Source organism: Nanorana parkeri, unplaced genomic scaffold (genome assembly GCF_000935625.1).
Source record: "Nanorana parkeri isolate BGI_ZX_2015 unplaced genomic scaffold, ASM93562v1 scaffold166, whole genome shotgun sequence".
Classification (NCBI taxonomy): domain Eukaryota; kingdom Metazoa; phylum Chordata; class Amphibia; order Anura; family Dicroglossidae; genus Nanorana; species Nanorana parkeri.
This window is the reverse complement of record NW_017306434.1, coordinates 1,620,948-1,640,694: the sequence shown is the minus strand read 5'-3', so window position 1 is coordinate 1,640,694 and position 19,747 is coordinate 1,620,948. Positions and strand designations below refer to the sequence as shown.

The 19,747-nt window shown below is 47.0% G+C and overlaps 1 protein-coding gene across 1 annotated transcript in view; it reads left to right on the top strand.

Annotated features, from left to right (window-relative positions):
- Positions 1-55: 55 nt before the first annotated feature.
- Positions 56-19,747, top strand: part of LOC108785545 (heat shock cognate 71 kDa protein-like) — a 30,505-nt gene continuing 10,813 nt past the window's right edge. Inside the window, exons 1-4 of the mRNA XM_018554630.1 lie at positions 56-189; positions 15,600-15,811; positions 16,707-16,912; positions 18,616-18,768. Coding sequence (XP_018410132.1) covers positions 15,607-15,811; positions 16,707-16,912; positions 18,616-18,768 — 564 coding nt within the window. The 5' untranslated portion in view covers positions 56-189; positions 15,600-15,606. The remainder of the gene's footprint in view (positions 190-15,599; positions 15,812-16,706; positions 16,913-18,615; positions 18,769-19,747) is intronic.

Genomic DNA, 19,747 nt, shown 5'->3' with positions numbered 1-19,747 from the left:
CGGGGGGTGGGTTGGGGGGGGTTTTTTTTTTGGGGGGGGGGGGGGAAGAGGGGTGGAGAGACACGCAGGGACATCCAGAAGCTTCTGAATCCCGTCACAGCTGTGCTGGGAGAAGCGACGACCATCAGCTATTTAGAGAGCCCGAGGCAGGGGGGACTCAGTCAGCGCACTGCCAGCGAGCCTGCACAGGTGAGCCAGATCTGCGTGTGTCATTGGCGCGCGTGCATTGCAACGCATGATGGCGCTTTATAACGACTGCTTGTTTTATTGCCTGGCTTATGCAGACCTTATAAGCTTGCTACTCCGTTCCACGCCGGCAAGGGTGCACGCTACGTTGCTGCAGGTTGGGATTTCACTGCGGCGTCGGCAAACGGCAGACCGGCGTGGGGCTCATGCACACAAGCGGCTGAACCCATACAACGCACGCATTTCCCCCCCTCTAGGTAGCCACAGGTGCTGTGTACAGCCTCCCGTAGAAGCCAATGGTTGTACGTTGGTAAACGTTGGACTAGCGTGAGACATGCGCATGCGTACGAGCGCACAATCTTCGTGGGCAATCATTCACATGCGTGTGTTTTATGCCAATCCAGCATATACCAGCTTACAGCCTTTGGCTTCTATGGGAGGCTCTACACAGCCCCCGTGGCTCCCGGGCGGCGAAAAATACGCCCGACTTTACGCTGTGACCCCGATATCTCATCTAGCATGATGACAACCAAAAATTGCGTTTTCATTTACCAAGAATTTCTGCAAATATGGGAAAATTTTGGCAAAGTTGCGCCATTCTGGTGAACAGCATTGGCGTCAACCAGGAAGGCGAAATGAAGGTGCTTTTTGTTTTCTTAAGGGTACCATGGCCGTCAGGAGCTCATTTAGATCTATGAGTGTGCATAGAGGTGCGTTTTTTGTAGCATTAGGCACGTGCCCTGCCATGCGTCATTGTGCGTTACTTTCATATGTTATTAATATCCATTGATGCAAGTTTTCATAACACACTTTACCTGAGTGCAGGGGTGGGAACCCAGGGGTTACTGAAGCTAATTAGGAATATCTCAGATGTGTTCACTGCCAAGAACCCCCCCCCCACCCCCACCCCCAACACCCTTTATTGCCCTTACCGGTTCCTTATTGGCCCTTCATTGGCCCCTTTTAGCCCTTTATGGGTTCTTATTAGTCCTTCTTTGCCCCCTCATTAGCCCTTTGTTGGCCCCTCATCTCCTCATAAGCCCTAATTGGCCCTCACTAGCTCCCCATTAGCCCTTCATTGGCTCCTCACTGGCCCTTCATTAACCCGTACTGACCCCTCGTTAGCCCTTCATTGGCTCCTCACTGGCCCCTCATTAGCCCTCACTGGCCCCTCATGAGCCCTTTATTGGCCCCTCACTGGCCCTTCTTTGCCCCCTCATTAGCCCTTTGTTGGCCCCTCATCTCCTCATAAGCCCTAATTGGCCCTCACTAGCTCCCCATTAGCCCTTCATTGGCTCCTCACTGGCCCTTCATTAACCCTTCATTGACCCGTACTGACCCCTCATTAGCCCTTCATTGGCTCCTCACTGGCCCCTCATTAGCCCTTTAGTGGCCCTCACTGGCCCCTCATGAGCCCTTCATTGGCCCCTCACTGGCCCTTCTTTGCCTTTATTGGCCCCTTATTAGTCCTTTATTGGCCCCTTATTAATCCTTTATTGGCCCCTCATTGGCCCTTCATTGCCCCTTCATTGGCCCCTCACTGGCCCCACATTGCCCCTTCATTGGCCCTGTTATGTAATACTGTTGTGTAATATAGTGCAGATATTTTCCAGCATGCTGGAAAAAATCCAACTGACCACTTTTCTTTCTGGTTTGTTAATCCTCCAGGGACCGGTCCTTGCTGGCTCTGTTCACACTGCCAGCATTGCTCATTGCTGAACACCTCCAGAGCTATCAGCCACATAGGGAGAGCGTTGTTTTTAGTCGGCCGTCTCATAGACTTGCACTGTTAGAAGGAGCAGTAAGCCACAACCATTGTGTAGCACTGAGAAGCAGGAAGCAGAGACTTAATATGGAAGGAACAAACACGGCTGCCCCATGTACGTTTATAAGGCACATATAGCCCAGGGGTAGGCAACCTTGCCACTCCTGCTGGGGGAAGCTACAAATCCCATCATGCTTCTCCCTCTGGAAGTCATGTCTGTGGCTGTCAGAGTCTTGCAATGCCTCATGGGACTTGTAGTTCCACAAAAGCTGGAGTGCCGAGGTTGCCCACCCCTGATATTGACATGAGGTTAATGAAACAACGCATATTGATAGGATTTACCTGAAAGGCTGGCTCCCACTGTAGCACTGCGGTCACACGTGTGCAATGTGTGTCAGTGTATGCTACATGCAATGCCATTTATCTGATTGGCACCCCAATGCACCTTAGTGGTGCCTAGCAGAGCATGCGTTACCTGCTGCCGGTGCAATGCACATCCATGGGTGGAATGAATGGGGTCACGTGGCTAGATGAGGTGCCCCCTGGTGTCTGCTTTGTAGGAGGACACTGAGAAAGCTGAGGCTGGAGCGAAGCCAACAAGCTACTCCACCACATGTCACAGTCATGCCAGGACGGGTGGAGTTGTGCCCACAAGGGCAGCAGGGTAAAAACCAGGAAGGGCCAGCGTTGCCCAACTGCCCCCAAATGCAGATATCCGTTAAGGACAGAGTAAACTAGTCTTACTTTGCATTGCTGTGCTGCCAAAAGACTGGTTACAGCCAGCGTTCACAATGCCGGGTATGACAGCCTGATGCATTGGCCGTAATGGGCTGCTGCCTAGGGCACTGCAGTTCTATGGGGCAGATCAAAGCCTTAGCTCTTAAAGGGGCAGCAGGAGCTGGCAGGAAAGGGGTTAACATTTATGAGTTGTGATACATTTTCCTTTAGTTTGTTTCCTTCTTCTTGTCACCTCTGGACAGTTGTTGCAGAATTCAGAGACAGAACTGTAGAGGGAAGGGGGTGCAGGGGAGGTCAAGAAGAGTCACTGAACTCTTTACTGCTCAGGAAACCATGACTCCATTCTCCAGTCTGCTGGTCTGCAAAGTAGCTTTATATAGAAAGCAGACCCAGTGCTCTCTCCAGTAACTCTTTCTATTATTAGCTTCTCTAAAACTATCACATGACACAAGCTTTACGTAACGGCTGTCACCCTTCATCGGTGCCTAGGACAGCACTGGAGGCGTAACCAGAAACCTCAGGGCCCCCGGTGCAAGAAACCATGAAAGGCCACCCCAAACCCCTCATCAAAAAAAGCATGACGGTGTTAGAGGGTAAGAGGAAAGTCTCCTCCTGCCCCCTCTCGGGGTATATGGAGGGAGCTGACAATCAGTGGGTAGAACAAGGCGGTATGAGTATTATCCACCATGGGAGGGAGCTGTGGACAGGGCCGGATTTACTTCTCAGGAGCCCGTGGACAGGTTGCACCCCTCTGTGGTGGGCGCCTGTAAGCAAATGCCTATGTTGCCTAATGGGAAATGCGGCCCTGGCTGTGGAGCATTGGTCTGCTGTATGCTGGGAGCTGCAGCCCCAGGAAGCAATGTTGGCACCTCAGCGGTTACCTGGGGCAGGCCCTCTTCTTCCTTTATGGGTCCCCCCCAAGTGGCGGAATGCCAGGGCCAAGTTGCACCCTGGTAGTTCCATCAGTGGGAAGCACAATGTCCAAGTACAGCCCAGTCCGGAGCCCCATTGTCCTGCTATGTAGACGGACTCCATACATACCGTAGTATGCATTACATACAAATGCAGCATAGTTACATAGTATTTGAGGTTGAATAAAGACACTGGTCCATCAAGTTCAACCTTTGTGTGTAAGTGTGTGTAAGGTGTGCATGTGTGCAGGGGCGTAACTAGAAATCACAGGGCCCCATAGCAACATTTTGTATGGGACCCCGTGATTGCTAGTTATGCCACTTGCAGAGCCCCAGCGGAGAGTGACCCTGCAGAGCCCACCATAGACTCTCTACAGTGGGCTCTGCAGGGTCTGTGATCTCTTACTTGTCAGCGCCTCTGTGGTCGCCGGGCCCCTACTCCTGTTCTGTCCCCGGGCCCCCGGCTCCTCTGCTATCGACGGCCCCGCCTTTTCTTACATCACTGGCCCCACCTGCTCTTAGGTCGCTGGCCAGTGATGTAAGAGGAGGCGGGCCTCCTCCATTCCGAACACCGCCCTCATTGTCACTGACACAGCTCCGCAGCGGAGGGGAAATGCGTCATGGCCGCTGCTGAGCTGTGTCTGTGACAGCCAGCACCCCCACATGCCATAGCGACCCAGTCGGCCCTGGCCGGGCCCCCCTGTGCCCGGGCCCCATAGCGGCCGCCTGGGTCGTTATGGCGATTGTTACGCCACTGCATGTGTGTATATGAGTCCCTTGGCGTCTAAGGTTTTAAGAGTACCTGTACCCCTGTATGTTGCGGTCTCTGAGGAAGGTATCTAAATGCTTTTTGAATGATTCAATACTCTCTGCTGATACCACTTCTCATGCCAGCGAGTTCCAGACTTTAACCGCTCTTACTGAAAAAAGCCCCTCCGCCCCTTATGGTTAAATCTTTTCTCCACCAGTTTTAGGTGGTATCCTCTAGTTCTTGTTAGGGAGTATACAGTAAAACGTTTGGTGCTGATGTTGCCATCACCATCAAACATTTTGTACATTAAAATCGTGTGTCCGCATTTGTATGCATTACAATGCGCATCACATGCCAAAGTACCGCGTGTTAACGTGCTGCGGTGCCTAAAGTCGAATGTTTCAATATCTTTTAGGGGGGTGCTTAGGGCAGGACAATGTCTACGGAGCTCCATAGTCCTGCTATGCATACCCGCCGCCTTTATCTTTCCTTGATTAGATATCTATAATCTAATCTATATCTGTATTGATTTGAACAACGCAGCGTACTGCCGTTCACAACGCACACCAGCACATTATGCACATCATGCATTCAGTCCCTGAATGAGTTCCTCTTCCTCTATTATTACAGCAAAGCAGAGTTTACAATTGAAATAAAAGGGAGGACAATTTTTAAGGAATGTTTTGGAAAAAAAAGAAACATCTTTAAAGTTTATTTAAAAATAACACCCAGAGATGAAGTTATACTCCCTCTCTCATCTCTACCTCCCTCCCTCTCTTTCTCTCCTCCCTCCCTTACTCTCTCCCTCCATCTCTCTACCTCTCCATCTCTCTACCTCTCTCTTTCTACCTCTCTCTCTCTACCTCTCTCTCTACCTCTCTCTCTCCCTGTCTCTCTCCTTCCCTCCCCCCTCTCTCTCTCTCCCCATCTCTCTCTCTACCTCTCTCCCTCCATCCCCCCCTCTCTCCCCATCTCTCTCTCCATCCCCCCCTCTCTCCCCATCTCTCTCTCCCTCTCTCTCTCTCTCTCTCTCCATCTCTCTCTCCATCTCTCTCTCTCTCTCCATCTCTCTCTCTAGGCTGGATGGATACATTGTGACACCGGCTGGGTGATCTCTGATCTTCGGTGGAAAGTTTATATCGTGTTACTTATTAGTACAAATTGTTCCGCCGTGTTCCCAAATGGAATGATAGGATTGCAACATTCATGAGCTATTCAATGCATTACAGAAAATGAACCTACTGAATAAACCTTTATATATATTTATATTTTTGTGACTGTCAATCACCAGGGTAACCGATCAGGTGACCGATACTAAACAAATGATAACTCCCTTCCATTGGTTACTGTTAGCCCCCTATATGATAGCAATAGCATTATCAGGGTTATTCACTAAAGGTTGAAGAGTTTAGGGAAGGCAGGAGAAGTGAACAATCTAGGACAACATATAGGGCTGCAACAACTAATCGACATAATCGATTATAATCGATTATTGAAAAAGTTGTCAACTTTTTCAACAATCGATTAATCGGCTTCCGATCAGTTGGCCCTGTTCACAGCTCCACACGCTGTGCACCGCATCTCCACCTCACGCTCGCCGCTGCCAGACCCGCTCGCATCCACGCTCCACCCGCCGCCCCTCCTCCCCGCCTCACATTTCCTGCCCATCCACAATCGGCAAGGCACGCGGGGAGATGTAGTAAGGAGGAGCAGGGGTGGGGGGATGACAGCCACCGATAGACAGGCCCGATCTCAGAAGCAAGTTGCTGGAAGACTGGTCAGGTAAGCCTGCACTTTCCCACACATGGTGCTCTATAATGTATTGCTGGGATTTGTATTCCTCTATAGCTGATGGTACATTGTGCTGTATATTATACATAGGAATACAAATCCCAGCAATACATTATACACTGTATGTATAATGTATTGCTGGGATTTGTTGTACTCCTCTATAGCTGGTGATATTCTGCATTGCGCTGTATAGAGGACTACAAGTCCCAGCAATAATACATTATACAGCGCAATGCAGAATACCACCAGCTATAGAGGAGTACAACAAATCCCAGCAATAGTACATTATAAAGTGGTACAATGCTAAATACCACCAGCTATAGAGGACTACAAAACCCAGCAATAGTACATTATACAGCGCAATGCAGAATGCCGCCAGCTATTATGTACTATTGCTGGGATTTGTTGTATTCCTCTATAGCTGGCGGTATTCTGCATTGTGCTGTATAATGTGCTTTTGCTGGGTTTTGTAGTCCTCTATAGCCGGTGCCATTCTGCATTCATTGCTGTATAATTTTACACTTTCCATTTCACTATATTGCACACCACACTATCTTTTTTTTCTTTTTTACTTCCACCGCTCCAAGCTTGATCCTGTGATGGACTACAACCTCAATACAAACTAGTAGTCCTATCACTGGAGCCATTTTTTAAACTTTATTGTTTATCCAATTAACCGATTAATCGAACTTAATAATCGGCTAACTAATCGATTTTGAAAATAATCGTTAGCTGCAGCTCTAACAACATAGCTGAACTGGGAAGTGAGCTGAATTGGAGAATTTTTCCGGTTCAGCTATGTTTTCCTACATTTTTCACTTCTCCGGCCTTCTCCAAACTCTTCACCCTTTTGTGAATAATCCAGTAAGTGTAAAAAAAAAAAGAAGTTAAAAAAATGAAAGTCATTAAAATGTAAAAACCCCCAAAAAATGTTTAAGTCCCCCGCTCACATCTATACGCACCAACAAATGTAAATACGAGTCGGGTGCGCCAACACTAGAAAAACGCACATGTTACAAATCACCGCGAGTGTTGGAGTGCGAGCAATAATTCTCGGGCCATCAATCACTGATAACACTAAACTGATGAGCGGTAAAAGCTTTTAAAGTGTCGCCTATGGCCAATTTTGGGTATTGTAGTTTTTTGCGGTTTCGCAGGCGCAGCAAATTTAAGGCTTGACATGTTTGGTGTCTTTTACTTGACGTGACCCCGTCTTTTTTATATTACCCAAAAATTGGTTAGTAATAAATGTTTTATAATTTAATATAGGGGACACAGTGCATGACAGAATAAACGTCAGTCAAAGTACCGCAGCGCTGAACACTGAAAAATGGCCGGGATGGGAAGGGGGTTTAACACCGCAGACTTCAAGTGGTTAAAAGGGAACTCCAGGAAAAGACAAAAAAAAACCCTTACAGTGGGGGCTATCCCCCCTTCAGTCTATCATAAATGCAGCTGCTAGACTCATCCACCTAACCAACCTCTCAGTGTCTGCAACCTCCCTCTGTCAATCCCTGCACTGGCTTCCATTCGCCCAGAGGATAAAATTCAAAATATTAACAGTCACTTATAAAGCCATCCACAACTCTGCCCCCGGCTATATCTCAGACCTTGTCTCAAAATATCACCCTAACCGTCCCCCCCCGCTCATCCCAAGACCTGCTTTCCAGCTCCCTTGTCAACTCCTCCCATACTCGCCTCCAGGACTTCTCTAGAGTCTCTGCCATCCTCTGGAACTCTTTACCCCAACGTGTCCATCTATCTCCCACCTTGACTGCCTTTAGGCGATCCCTTAAGACTCATCTCTTCAGGGAAGCCTATCCCACCTCAACCCAACCATTTAAACATTACGTTCTCATACAATTCATCCGCACACAGCTACCTCCTCATGTATCACTGGCCCCTCCCTTTCAGATTGTAAGCCCTCAGGGGCAGGGCCCTCCTTACCATCTTGTCTTGAATTGTATTGTGATTTTAATGTCTTCCTTATATTTTAAAGCGCTGCGCAAACTGTTGGCGCTATATAAATCCGGTATAATAATAATACCTGGACTGCAATTGTTAACTGCTCATTTTGGTGTGTAGGGCAGAGGTGGGCATCTCTGACCCTCCAGCTGTTGTGGAACTACAAGTCCCATGAGGCATTGCAAGACTGACAGTTACAGGCATGACTCGCAGAGGCATATTGGGATTTGTAGTGAAAGCACAGCCAGGGAGGCGGACTTGCCCGCCCCTGGTCTAGAGTAGAGGCTGGATTAAAAAGATATACTCACCTGATCCTTGATCTGGATGCTAGACCGGTCCCTGCAGCCTCTTCTCCCCAGGTCTGACTGCTAGACCGGTCCCTGCAGCCTCTTCTCCTCCTGACTGCGGTGTTCTGTTGAGAAAACCGACTCGATCACATTTGCCAACCTCAGCATCTGAGCATCCGCACAGACCGGGATTAACGAGGAAACAGGCATTTTTTTACAAAGTATTAATTTGTAATTGTCAATTGTGACCGTTTATAATAGGCCATCCACGGCAGTAAGTGATGGAAGAGCCAGCATTTCCATAAAAAGGCCCACCAATAAAATCCTCAGCACCAGGCCCGTGATGCTCTTAATGCGACCCTGCCTGTATGTCTGTGCAATAGGGACAGGGCAGCCATCAGGGGGGTACGGCCGATATTCATGTAAGGGGCCCGGGCAGCCTGGGGGGCCCGCCCGAGTCCCTTACATGACTATTGGCTGACGGTGAAGGGCGAGGAGGTGGAGTGCTGGCCCTAGCAGCGCAGGGCCCCAGCATTGCCGCTCCAGCGGCTTCGAGACAAGCTGGGGCCTCATCAGCGATGCTGCTCGTCTGATGTCAGACTGGCCGGAAGTGACGTCACGTTAGTGACGTCACTTCTGGCCAGTCTGACATCAGACGAGCAGTCCGGCGGCAGACGAGGCCATGTGTGCAGGTAAGAGGAGCTAGGAAGGAAGGAAGGAAAGGAGGGAGGGATGCAGCCCTGACCAGCCCACCTTAAACCCTTCAGAGGTCTCTGCAGGGTCACTCTCAGGTGGGTCCTGTGTCCAGCGCGTCACTAAGCCCTGTGTCCAGCACGTCACTAAGCCCCGTATCCAGCGGCGTGGGGCACGGCTGCCCTGAATAGGGACCATAGATTGTAAGCGCCTCGCAGGCACGGATTGATGCGAATGTGCAATATGTAAAGCGCTGTGTGAATTGCCACCACTATATAAATACCTGTCATAGATAATAATGAAGAGTGCAGGCACTGTGAAAGTTGTTACACAAGCAAGTGCCTATTCACAGTGCTGAGTGAGGTTGTGTCAGTGCATTGAGGAAGTCCATCCTATGGGCATCTTCAATAAGTAACTTTGCAAACTTCTACATGGATCTGGTTAGTAGGAGTGTCATAGAACATACAGAAATATTCATTTTTAGTTTTTGACCATAGATACCCTTCAATTGAGCAAAAAAAAAAAAATGATAGAAAATGTAACAGTTTTTTCTGTTCTTTCGATCCCGGAGTGAGTTTGGAGCGTGCGTCAGCACTGTTGCAATCGCTCTTGCGGATTAATTCTGGCATTTTCCTCAACGCGGCTGCAAAGTGACACCTATAAGTGATTGTAAATTAAACCGGTTCTCCCTCCGTCTGGTCCCACAATGGGAATCTGCCCTTTCCAAAACGATCGGGTTCCCCTATTAGTCATGCGTGTGTAAAGTTATAATTGTCGCTGCCTGGCTCTGCCGGGTTTGGTCTGGCACTGATCGTATTTCTGGAAGCAGCGATGTGTTGTGCAGTGGAAGCTTCCTGCACCTCCCTCCCTCCCTATCTGATGGGCCTGTGTCCCGGCTCTGCCTGTTGGCCCGCGGCCATGGGTGCGTTTCGTTCTAGAACGTCCCGGCTTGTTCTCTCTGCTGTGTTATGACACAAACAGGTCAGACGTGAACCTGGACGCAATCCGGGAAACGTTTTTATTCAGCGCGGGATCATTTATCAGCAATGCAAAAAGTTTTATTGCCTATGTGGTGGTGTCATTGTGTATTTGTTCCCCAGAGAAGCGTTTAGGGTTGTAGATCTGTGACGAACTAGGAGCGGAGCGAGAGAGAGAGAGAGAGAGAGACCCAGAGGCTAATCACACAGGACCTGACCAGCTCCATGTCAGGGTAGCACCGCAAGTACCAGCAGTCCCAGTGTCCACATAGCAGCCCACAGCCAGTAAGGAACTACAAGCTCCAGCAACCACAGCTCACAGATAGTATAGACCTACAAGTCCCAGCAGTCCCTGTGTCTAGAAAGCAGCACACAATCAGTAAGGAACTACAAGCTCCCAGCAACCCCAGCTCACAGATAGTATAGACCTACAAGTCCCAGCAGTCCCTGTGTCTAGATGGCAGCACACAGCCAGTAAGGAACTAGAAGCTCCAGCAACCCCAGCTCACAGTTAGTATAGACCTACAAGTCCCAGCAGTCCCTGTGTCTAGATAGGGGCACGCAGTCAGTAATGAACTACAAGCTCCAGAAATCCCACCTCACAGTTAGTATAGACCTACAAGTCCTAGCAGTCCCAGTGCCTAAGTAGCAGCTCAAAGCTAATATGGAACTGCAAGTCCCAGCAGATCCAGTGTCCAGATAGCACACAGCTAGTATGGAACCGCAAGTCCCATTGATCCAACTGTCCAGATAGTAGCTCACAGCAAGTATAGAACTACAAGTCCAAGCAGTCCCAGTGTCCAGCTAGCAGCTAACAGGCAGTATAAAACTACAAGTCCCAGCAATCCCAGTGTCCAGCTAGCAGCTCACAGCTAGTCACAGTAACACCACCGTCCAGATATCAGCACACAGCCAGTATGAAACTACAAGTCCAAGCAATCCCAGTGTCTATCTAGCAACCCACAACTAGTATGGAACTGCAGAACAATAACCAAAAATGAATGCAGTTTTTTCGTGCAGTCCAGTTGAAGTATTACTGCAGTACATCTAAAATACCAGTAAGATACAACTGCAACTGGGAAAGTATTTCTAAAACACAACTGCAGTATTATTACTGCAATGCAGCTGATGTTCAGTTTGAGTTCAGCTCTAACCTTTGGTCATCCTGAACTTGAAGCTCATCCCTAGTTTCAGTCGATGTCTTCACTTTCCTGACAGGACATGAGGACAGATCTGTCGCCATAGCGACCCAGGCAGCCGCTATGGGGCCTGGGGCACAGGGGGGCTCGGCCAGGATGAGGAACAAAGGGGTCCCCCTGATGCCGTGCGTGCTGCCTGGGTCCCTATGGCATTGCAAGCAGTGACAGCCAGCAGGTTGCAGGGGAAGAGGCTGGGGCCTTGCGGCAACAGCGTAGGAGGAGATGGGGCCCGATGGCAACCAAGGAGGAGGCAGGGTCCAGCGGTGGAGAAGCCTGACAGCGAATCCGGGCTGACAGGTAAGAGATGTGCAGGGGTGTGACCAGCCCACCTGAGACCATGGAGAGCCCACCATGGAGAGTCTATGGTGAGCTCTGCAGGGTCACTCTCAGGTGGGCTGTGTTGGATCTTAGGTGGGCTCTGCAAAGGGGCATAACTAGATATCACAGGGCCCCAGACAACATTTTGCTATGGGGCCCTGTGATTTCTAGTTATGCCCCTGGAGTACATATAGGCAAAAATAAGGATAGAAAAAACTTTTAGCAGACTAAATATCATGCAGTTGGGGTCTACATCTACTCCACCCTGTTCTCTCGGTGTTGTGTGTCTGGGTGAGACACGGCTGACCATGCATATATTTTTACCGAGTCAGAAAATACTTTATTTGGGGAAGAATAGTCCAATGATGAGTCAGGAGGGAATGACACAACCATTGTGAACAAGTCGTCAGCCATGGTGAAGCTTTTGCTGAACAGGGATTGTACTAGATAACTAGAAACTGGTTTTCATGAATGAATCCAAACAATGAATCAGTGAACCAAAATTACCGTAGACTCACTGTCTACTTTGTTACGTAAATAAATAATTAATCAGCCAATCACATGGCAGCAACCCATTTAGACCTGCAGACATGGTCAAGACAATCTGATGAAGTTCCAATCAAGCAGTAGAATGGGAAAGAAAGGCGATTTAAGTAATTTTGAACAAGTCATAGTTGTTGGTGCCAGGTGGGCTGGTCTGACTATTTCACAAACTGCTGATCTGCTGGGATTGTCACACACAACCATCTCTCGGGTTTACAGAGAATGGTCTAACAATGCCTTGTTGAGGTCAGAGGAGAATGGCAACTGGGCCAGTCTGAAAGAAAGGCAACTGTATGGGTACATACAGTACACGTCAACACAGAACAGGGTACTAAGGGGCCCAAAGTGTGGAAAGTAAAGTAAAAGAAAAGTATTTTCTGACTCGGTAAAAATATATGCATGGTCAGCGGTGTCTCACCCAGACACACAACACCAAGAGAACAGGGTGGAGTAGATGTAGACCCCAAATACCTCAAATACCCACTCATTACAACCAAGTTTAGGCTGGTGCTGGTGGTGTAATGGTGTAAGGGATATTTTCTTGCCATACTTTGGGCCCCCGTAGTACCCTGTTCTGTGTTGACGTGTACTGTATGTACCCATTCTATTGCTAAGAGTTTTTGGACTCTCAAACTCTGTCTTGGCACTCTCATTGGTATTTAAATATGTGTATATCTTCAAGCCCAAAAGGTGTGTCCGTGACAGCCGTGGCTCAGAGGAAGTAGGTTGAATGACACTTCCCATTATTCAACTCAGAAGAGGAAAGCTGGTTTGAGTATGAGTGTTTACATCAGTACCAAAGGTCAGAAACTAAAGCTGATGAGTGTAGATTCACCTATAGCAGCCCACATTCCTGAAAGGCAAATTGGCCTACCAGTACTTGGTTTTATCCAGGTCTTTATATACAATGCAACAGTTTATGACCTGGAGACACTAGGGACTGAGCCAGGATGAAATGGTCTTCTGGAGTATAAGGGAGTATCAGGCGTGGCCTGTAGCTCAGCAGGTGAATATCCTGTTATGAAGTCCCGGGTGGTAGTCAGGGCATGCAGCGGATGATATGCATAATCCAGAGACAGGGCAAGGCCATGGAGCAGACGATAAGCATAATCCTGGGACTAGTATGGGTTAGGGCAGGCAGCAGACACTTAACTTAATTCGGGACCAAGCAGAAGTTATGGCAGGAAGCAGAAGTTTAGTTTAATCCAGAGTTAAGCAGAGGTTAGGGCAGGCAGCAAACAATACATTTAATCCAGGGTTGAGCAGAGGTCAGGGCAGGCAGCAGATGATAAATTTAATCCAGGGTTGAGCAGAGGTCAGGGCAGACAGCAGACAATAAGCATAACCTGCAGACACTTAACTTAATTCGGGACCAAGCAGAAGTTATGGCAGGAAGCAGAAGTTTAGTTTAATCCAGAGTTAAGCAGAGGTTAGGGCAGGCAGCAAACAATACATTTAATCCAGGGTTGAGCAGAGATCAGGGCAGGCAGCAGACGATAAATTTAATCCAGGGTTGAGCAGAGGTCAGGGCAGGCAGCAGACAATAAGCATAACCCAGGGTAAAGGCAGGCAGCAGACAATAAGCATAACCCAGGGGAAAGGCAGGCAGCAGACAATAAGCATCATCCAGGAACATGCTAGAGTCAATACAGGCTAACTATGGTCAGAGTCAGGGTTCAGAGTGTTTTTTACAGGGCAAGACAAAGCTATCACAACCCCAGAGCCCCTGGCTTGTGATGTTCAAATAGAGTGCCAGAGGCACTGATATCAGTGAGCTTGGCAGAACACCGGACAGAGCCAAAGCCAGCACCACCAGTGAAACAAACTCCCAGCACGCTAAACATGCACTGCCGGCTCAAAGACTCCTCCTGGTAACATACACACCACCCCCCTAGGTAACGTCTACTCCTCCCCCCGGCCTCAGGCGGCAAAAGTGTAGGGACACCCCTGGACACACAGGTCAGACAGGAAAGAGTGGCTAGGTGGCGGGCCAAGCAGTAGGCGCATATCTTACACTTCTAAAAAAAAGTATTGCAGAGGAGTTGTCATATTTTTGTTTTAAGTGCTGGACAAATATTTTTTTTTCATAATTACATGGAAATCTGTTTTGAGTGTCACAATCCAGAGCAGACAACAACAAATTACCTTTGCTCAAGTCCTACCAGAAAAACTTTTTAATGGTTGCTTTTCATTGGGGTTGTACTTTACACATTTAGTTTTTTTGTAATATACTGTATATCTATAATTTTTTTTATAAAACGATAATAATTATTGCTTTTAACATGTATAGGATGTTTTTTTAAATGTTTGTATTAATAACATTATATGACCTGAAATGCCGCTTGAAATAAACTTCTGTACAATACAAGTTTGTGTTTCCTGATTGTGATTAACAATCCAATGCTGATACTCAGCTTTCCATTTATTTATTTTACTTTTGGGTTGCGTTGTTTGCCTTACACTACTGATCAGCTGATGTGGGTAATATGGATTATATCGCTGTCCTTTGTAAGCTATTGCCCTAGTTTTTCCTAATTAAAATTTGACAGCTTCACAGCAGGAAACAATGTACGTCAGTGTAATATGAATGTAAAATGTAGTTCGTCATACAGCACACTGTTGACTTGACATGTCAACCTAAAGAGCACTCAACTATGAGACACCAGAATAATGTGTGACGCTGCTGTTTAATTAGACAGTTAATATGCTAATATAATTTAATCATTTTTTTTGTAATGAAAGTTTTTGTCAATCCAGCTACTGAAAATACTTGATGTTTTTTTCCACCCTTACACCCGGCTACTTGAAATTAAAATTAGGCTTACAGTCGTTAGCAAGTAGAGGGCTACCAAGGAAGATAACTAGATGGGCTCAAGTGTCACGATCTGGATCAGGCTCGGAGTCCAGTAGCTGAAACAGCAGGCAAAGTCGTAGTCAAACAGGCCGAGTTCAGTACACAAGCAGACCGTAGTAGTGTAGGAGCAGGCAGAAGTGTAGTCAGAGATCAAGCCGAGGTCAGTAGCCAAAGGTATCAGGTATGAAGTGGAAGACGATGAGAGTCGTCAGTGAATCAGCAGCCAAAGGTCGGTACACGGGTAGCAGTATGAGCAGATTGTATCACAGGAGGAGCAAGGAAGCAAGATATTGGCAGGAGCACAATAATCTGGCAAACAGGAAGTGCAGAGGCATGGCTAAAATAGGAAGTTCAAGGGAGGAGCAAGGAGTTCAGAGTTCAGCAGAAACTAGGTTTAACTGAGGATTATACAGGAGATCAGGCAAGGAGCTATCCAAGGTTCTAAGGTGGCACAGCAGGTAGAACCACTGCCAGCTACAGCAAAGGCCCTGGGATCAGATCCGGTTCCTGACATCAAGGAGGAAGTCAAAGTAGACTTTTATGTTGTGTTCACATTTCATGTCATCCTTTAGAAGGAAATGTCCAGTTTGTATAACTTACATTTTTGTATTTCTTATACAGAGACATCATGTCTAAGGGTCCAGCAGTAGGCATCGATCTAGGCACCACCTACTCATGCGTAGGTGTGTTCCAGCATGGAAAAGTGGAGATTATTGCCAATGACCAAGGAAACCGTACCACTCCAAGCTATGTGGCCTTTACAGACACAGAAAGACTTATTGGGGATGCCGCAAAGAACCAAGTGGCCATGAACCCGACTAATACTGTGTTTGGTAAGCTTGAATTCTTTTGAATTTTACCATCTTAGATACAACTGCAACATGTTGTCTCCTTGTTTGGTGTAGGTTCTTAGTAGGTAAATCTTTCAGATCTTATCACATACCTGGTGAGAGACCGATAGTTGAGGAGGCTTCTCTTACTTCTCGCGTCCTACACCCCCTGGAGGTGAGTAACAGGGTGTGAAAGGACAGCAAGGAGCACGAGTGCCACAGGTGGGATCAGGCACAGGTGCAGGAAAGTCCAGGAGCGGATCAGCCAATTCAGGAAGCAGGAACAGAGTCAAGGATAGCCGAAGATCAGAGCCAGCTGGGCAGCAAGGTAAAAAATCGTGAGGCAATAAACAAGTCCAGGATACAGGCCGAGGTCAGTTAGGCAGCAATCAAGAGGAGTCCAAACAATCCGAGTCACAGGCAAAGTCTTCGGGATCACAGGCACAGGGAACAAACACAAACAGCTGAAAGACCATCAGCACAGTGAGCAGGGCAGGCTCGTTTAAATAGGTAATTTCCTTAATGCCTGTTGTGTCACTTCCTGTGCACATGCTGTTTATGCGTCTTTGTGCGTATTTGTGATTGTGCGTGCATGCGTACCACAGCATAGTTCTGTCCAGTTCTATAGGGACATTTGCGTGCATGCGTGGCTTTCCTTATAGATCTTCTAAGTGCAGTCCTGTAATCATCTTAAATAACAATTGAGAAGGTCTACAAATCAGTAAGGAAGTCAGGATCTTTTAGTTATATACTGTACATGGCTGTCTGTAGAGAACTTGTACTTCTTCCTAGGGTTGCTTTTTTACCAAGCGAGATACATTTTCCAGCTGGGTATTTGTAGGTGTATGGAATATAATAGGTTAACATGCCACTGATATCAGACTTGTTTGCATTACAGATGCTAAGCGTTTGATCGGCCGACGTTTTGATGACCCGATTGTCCACTCTGACATGAAGCACTGGCCTTTTAACGTCATTAACGATGGTGGTAGACCCAAGGTTCAGGTGGAATATAAAGGAGAGACAAAGGCATTCTATGCTGAAGAAATCTCTTCTATGGTCCTCACCAAAATGAAAGAGATTTCTGAGGCCTACCTGGGAAAAGTAAGTTTATAACATCTCATGGCTATGGGAGCAGTAGACCTGCATTGGCTAACTACTCTCTCTCTGATCTATAGTTCCTCTTGAGATAAGACAATGCTGGGAGGTGTCCACCATCTACTCTTTCTCTTTCCTCTATAATATATGCAAACAAATCTCTGGTGGCCTAAGCAAGCATTTTTATTCTCGTAACTGGAAAGACCTCTTGTGACAGGCAATTCATGCTTGCAGGTCCAATCAAAAATTTTAAGTCCATGGCCACTCTTTGTGACCATCAGGTCATGCCTGCATGTCAACCAAAACAGGAGTTGTATGGATAACTGTAGGCCTCTTTCACATGGACTGATCAGGAGGGAATCCATGCATGGATCCCATCCTGGTTAGAGCAGTACGGAACGGATGTCACCGCTGTGACACCTGTATCCGTCCTGTTTTTTCCTCCATCTTGTGATGCAGGAAAAACTGAAATGACCAGACCCCATGTTGGTATTTGGAAAATCAGATGCAAATAGACGTGTCCATTTAAATCAGATTACACCCGATCCGGCCAGGGCAGGATTTACTCTCTCTGCTGCCCCAAGGCCAGATTCCTCAAAGCGCCCCCCTCCCCACCAAACATCCCCTTTCCCAATGGAGAATGACAACCAGATAGTGTGGGCGGCAGGGTTATTCTACTAATGTATTTTTATTTATTTCATTATTTTATTGCTATCACACAGAAGCTAACAATCCCCTGTGTGATAGCATTTGTAGGTGACCTGTCATCTCCAATACAGAAGTTCTAGCACAGTACTGTGCTTGAACTCCTGTGACAGCTGACAGGGAAAGAGCTGCAAGTGCAGCTCTCCCCTTTCACTGTTTACATTAAGCAGGATGTTCTCTGCTCTGCTCCCTGCTCTCCATCCTGATGATCTCCGTCCGGCGGAGAGAGGTACACGCGTGACGGAGCCAGGAGATTCTGCACCCCTGCTGGCGCTCTGCTCCCCGCTCTCCATCCTGAGGATCTCCAGCCGGCGGAGAGAGGTACACGCGTGACGGAGCCAGGAGATTCTGCACCCCTGCTGGCGCTCTGCTCCCCGCTCTCCATCCTGAGGATCTCCAGCCGGCGGAGAGAGGTACACGTGGGGGGGACGGAGCCAGGAGATTCTACACCCCTGCCGCCCTCTGCTCCCTCATTGGCCTTGTCGGAAATCTGGCCCTGGATCCGGCACTGTCAGGTCCAGCAAAATGGATATCTGATCTATTTGTTTTTCCAGACCTGGCCGGAGTCGCAGGCAACTGGGTGTAAACAGACGCCCATCGGTTTACACAGCTTGCCATAGACTAACATTGGACATTAAATATGATTTAGAGTCTCACAAGTAAGGAATAATACATATCAATTATTAGTAGAAAGAACTTAGAGAATATAATAACAATTAATTATAAATGGAAAATTAATTATAAATTAATTATGATCTATTTTATTTCTGTATAATAGGAGATAGGAACACATAAATGAATATTTGAATAGATCTAATACCATCACTCTATCTGACAATTTGATTATATAAGATTCTATGAATCACCATTAATTAACTCATGTGATCATTATATGAGATCATTATGTGATATATAACCCTTTTTTGAATAGACCAAATAGATTAGAATTTTTAAACTACAATTAAAGTATAACGTGTATTTTCTGATTTCCTTTTTCTCTTTAGACAATCAATAATGCAGTGGTCACTGTCCCAGCTTACTTCAATGATTCCCAGAGGCAGGCAACTAAAGATGCTGGAACCATCGCTGGTCTCAACGTCCTCCGTATCATCAATGAGCCAACTGCAGCAGCCATAGCTTATGGTCTGGACAAGAAGGTGAGAGTCATGAAATCAGCTTATATATTTAATGAAGTTTTGTCATTGTGCAGCACAAGGCAGGTTCTGATAATCTGAAATGAAACGATTAGATATCTGATCCCTTGAATGATTGTCTTACCTGTCATGTTATCTGTTGTGCAATGGTTGTTAGAATCTCTCAATAGTGTTGAAAATCGAAAACACCCGTGTCAGCCCCACAATAATAGATGATCCCGAATTTCAGATGGCATTAAATTCAGACTGAGTTTCTCAGATTGTGATGGCCAAATCCAACTTTCATTGTCATTTTTGGTGGTTTGGATCCTCAAAAGGCTTCTGGAAGAAAGGATCCAAAGGCTTCTTCTGCTATTTTCTGAGCACCCTTAGGTTGACTGCCAGTTCTACCAGACCCCCCTTCTATCTTAGTATACCCGGCAGAATTTAAAAAAAAAGTAAGCCAGGCTGTTTTTTTGAACCCATCATCTCATCAGACAAGAATTCCAGGAGCTTCCCAATCCATTATTTGTCGGCTCAGTAATACACACTAGGGATGCACCGATACCAAATACCGTACTCGGTACAAATACAAGTACCGATACTTTTCCAGCTCCAAGACTAGACTAGAGAAAAACTCAAATGTTAGGAGGCAGCTGTCATTTGTAAGGAGCACTCAGAGCTCCCGGGATTTGTACATCTCTGTTTTAATGTATGATTTGTTTTTATAAACATATATGAAGGGATGCACCGATAGCATTTTTGCGAGTACTAATACTCGCCCAAGTACTTACAGACACAAGTACTGATACATTTTTGTTTATTGTCATGTGACAGTTTTTCTAAAACAATATTGACTAAGGATTTCAGGACAGTGGTGGAGCGGCAGAGTCAGGTCCCAGCTGCAACCGCTGCAGTTCTGGTAGTTGTCATGAAAATGTCAGGTATCGGCACTGGTATCGGTGCATTTCTAATACACACTTTTTGGGAACCTGGTTCAGAT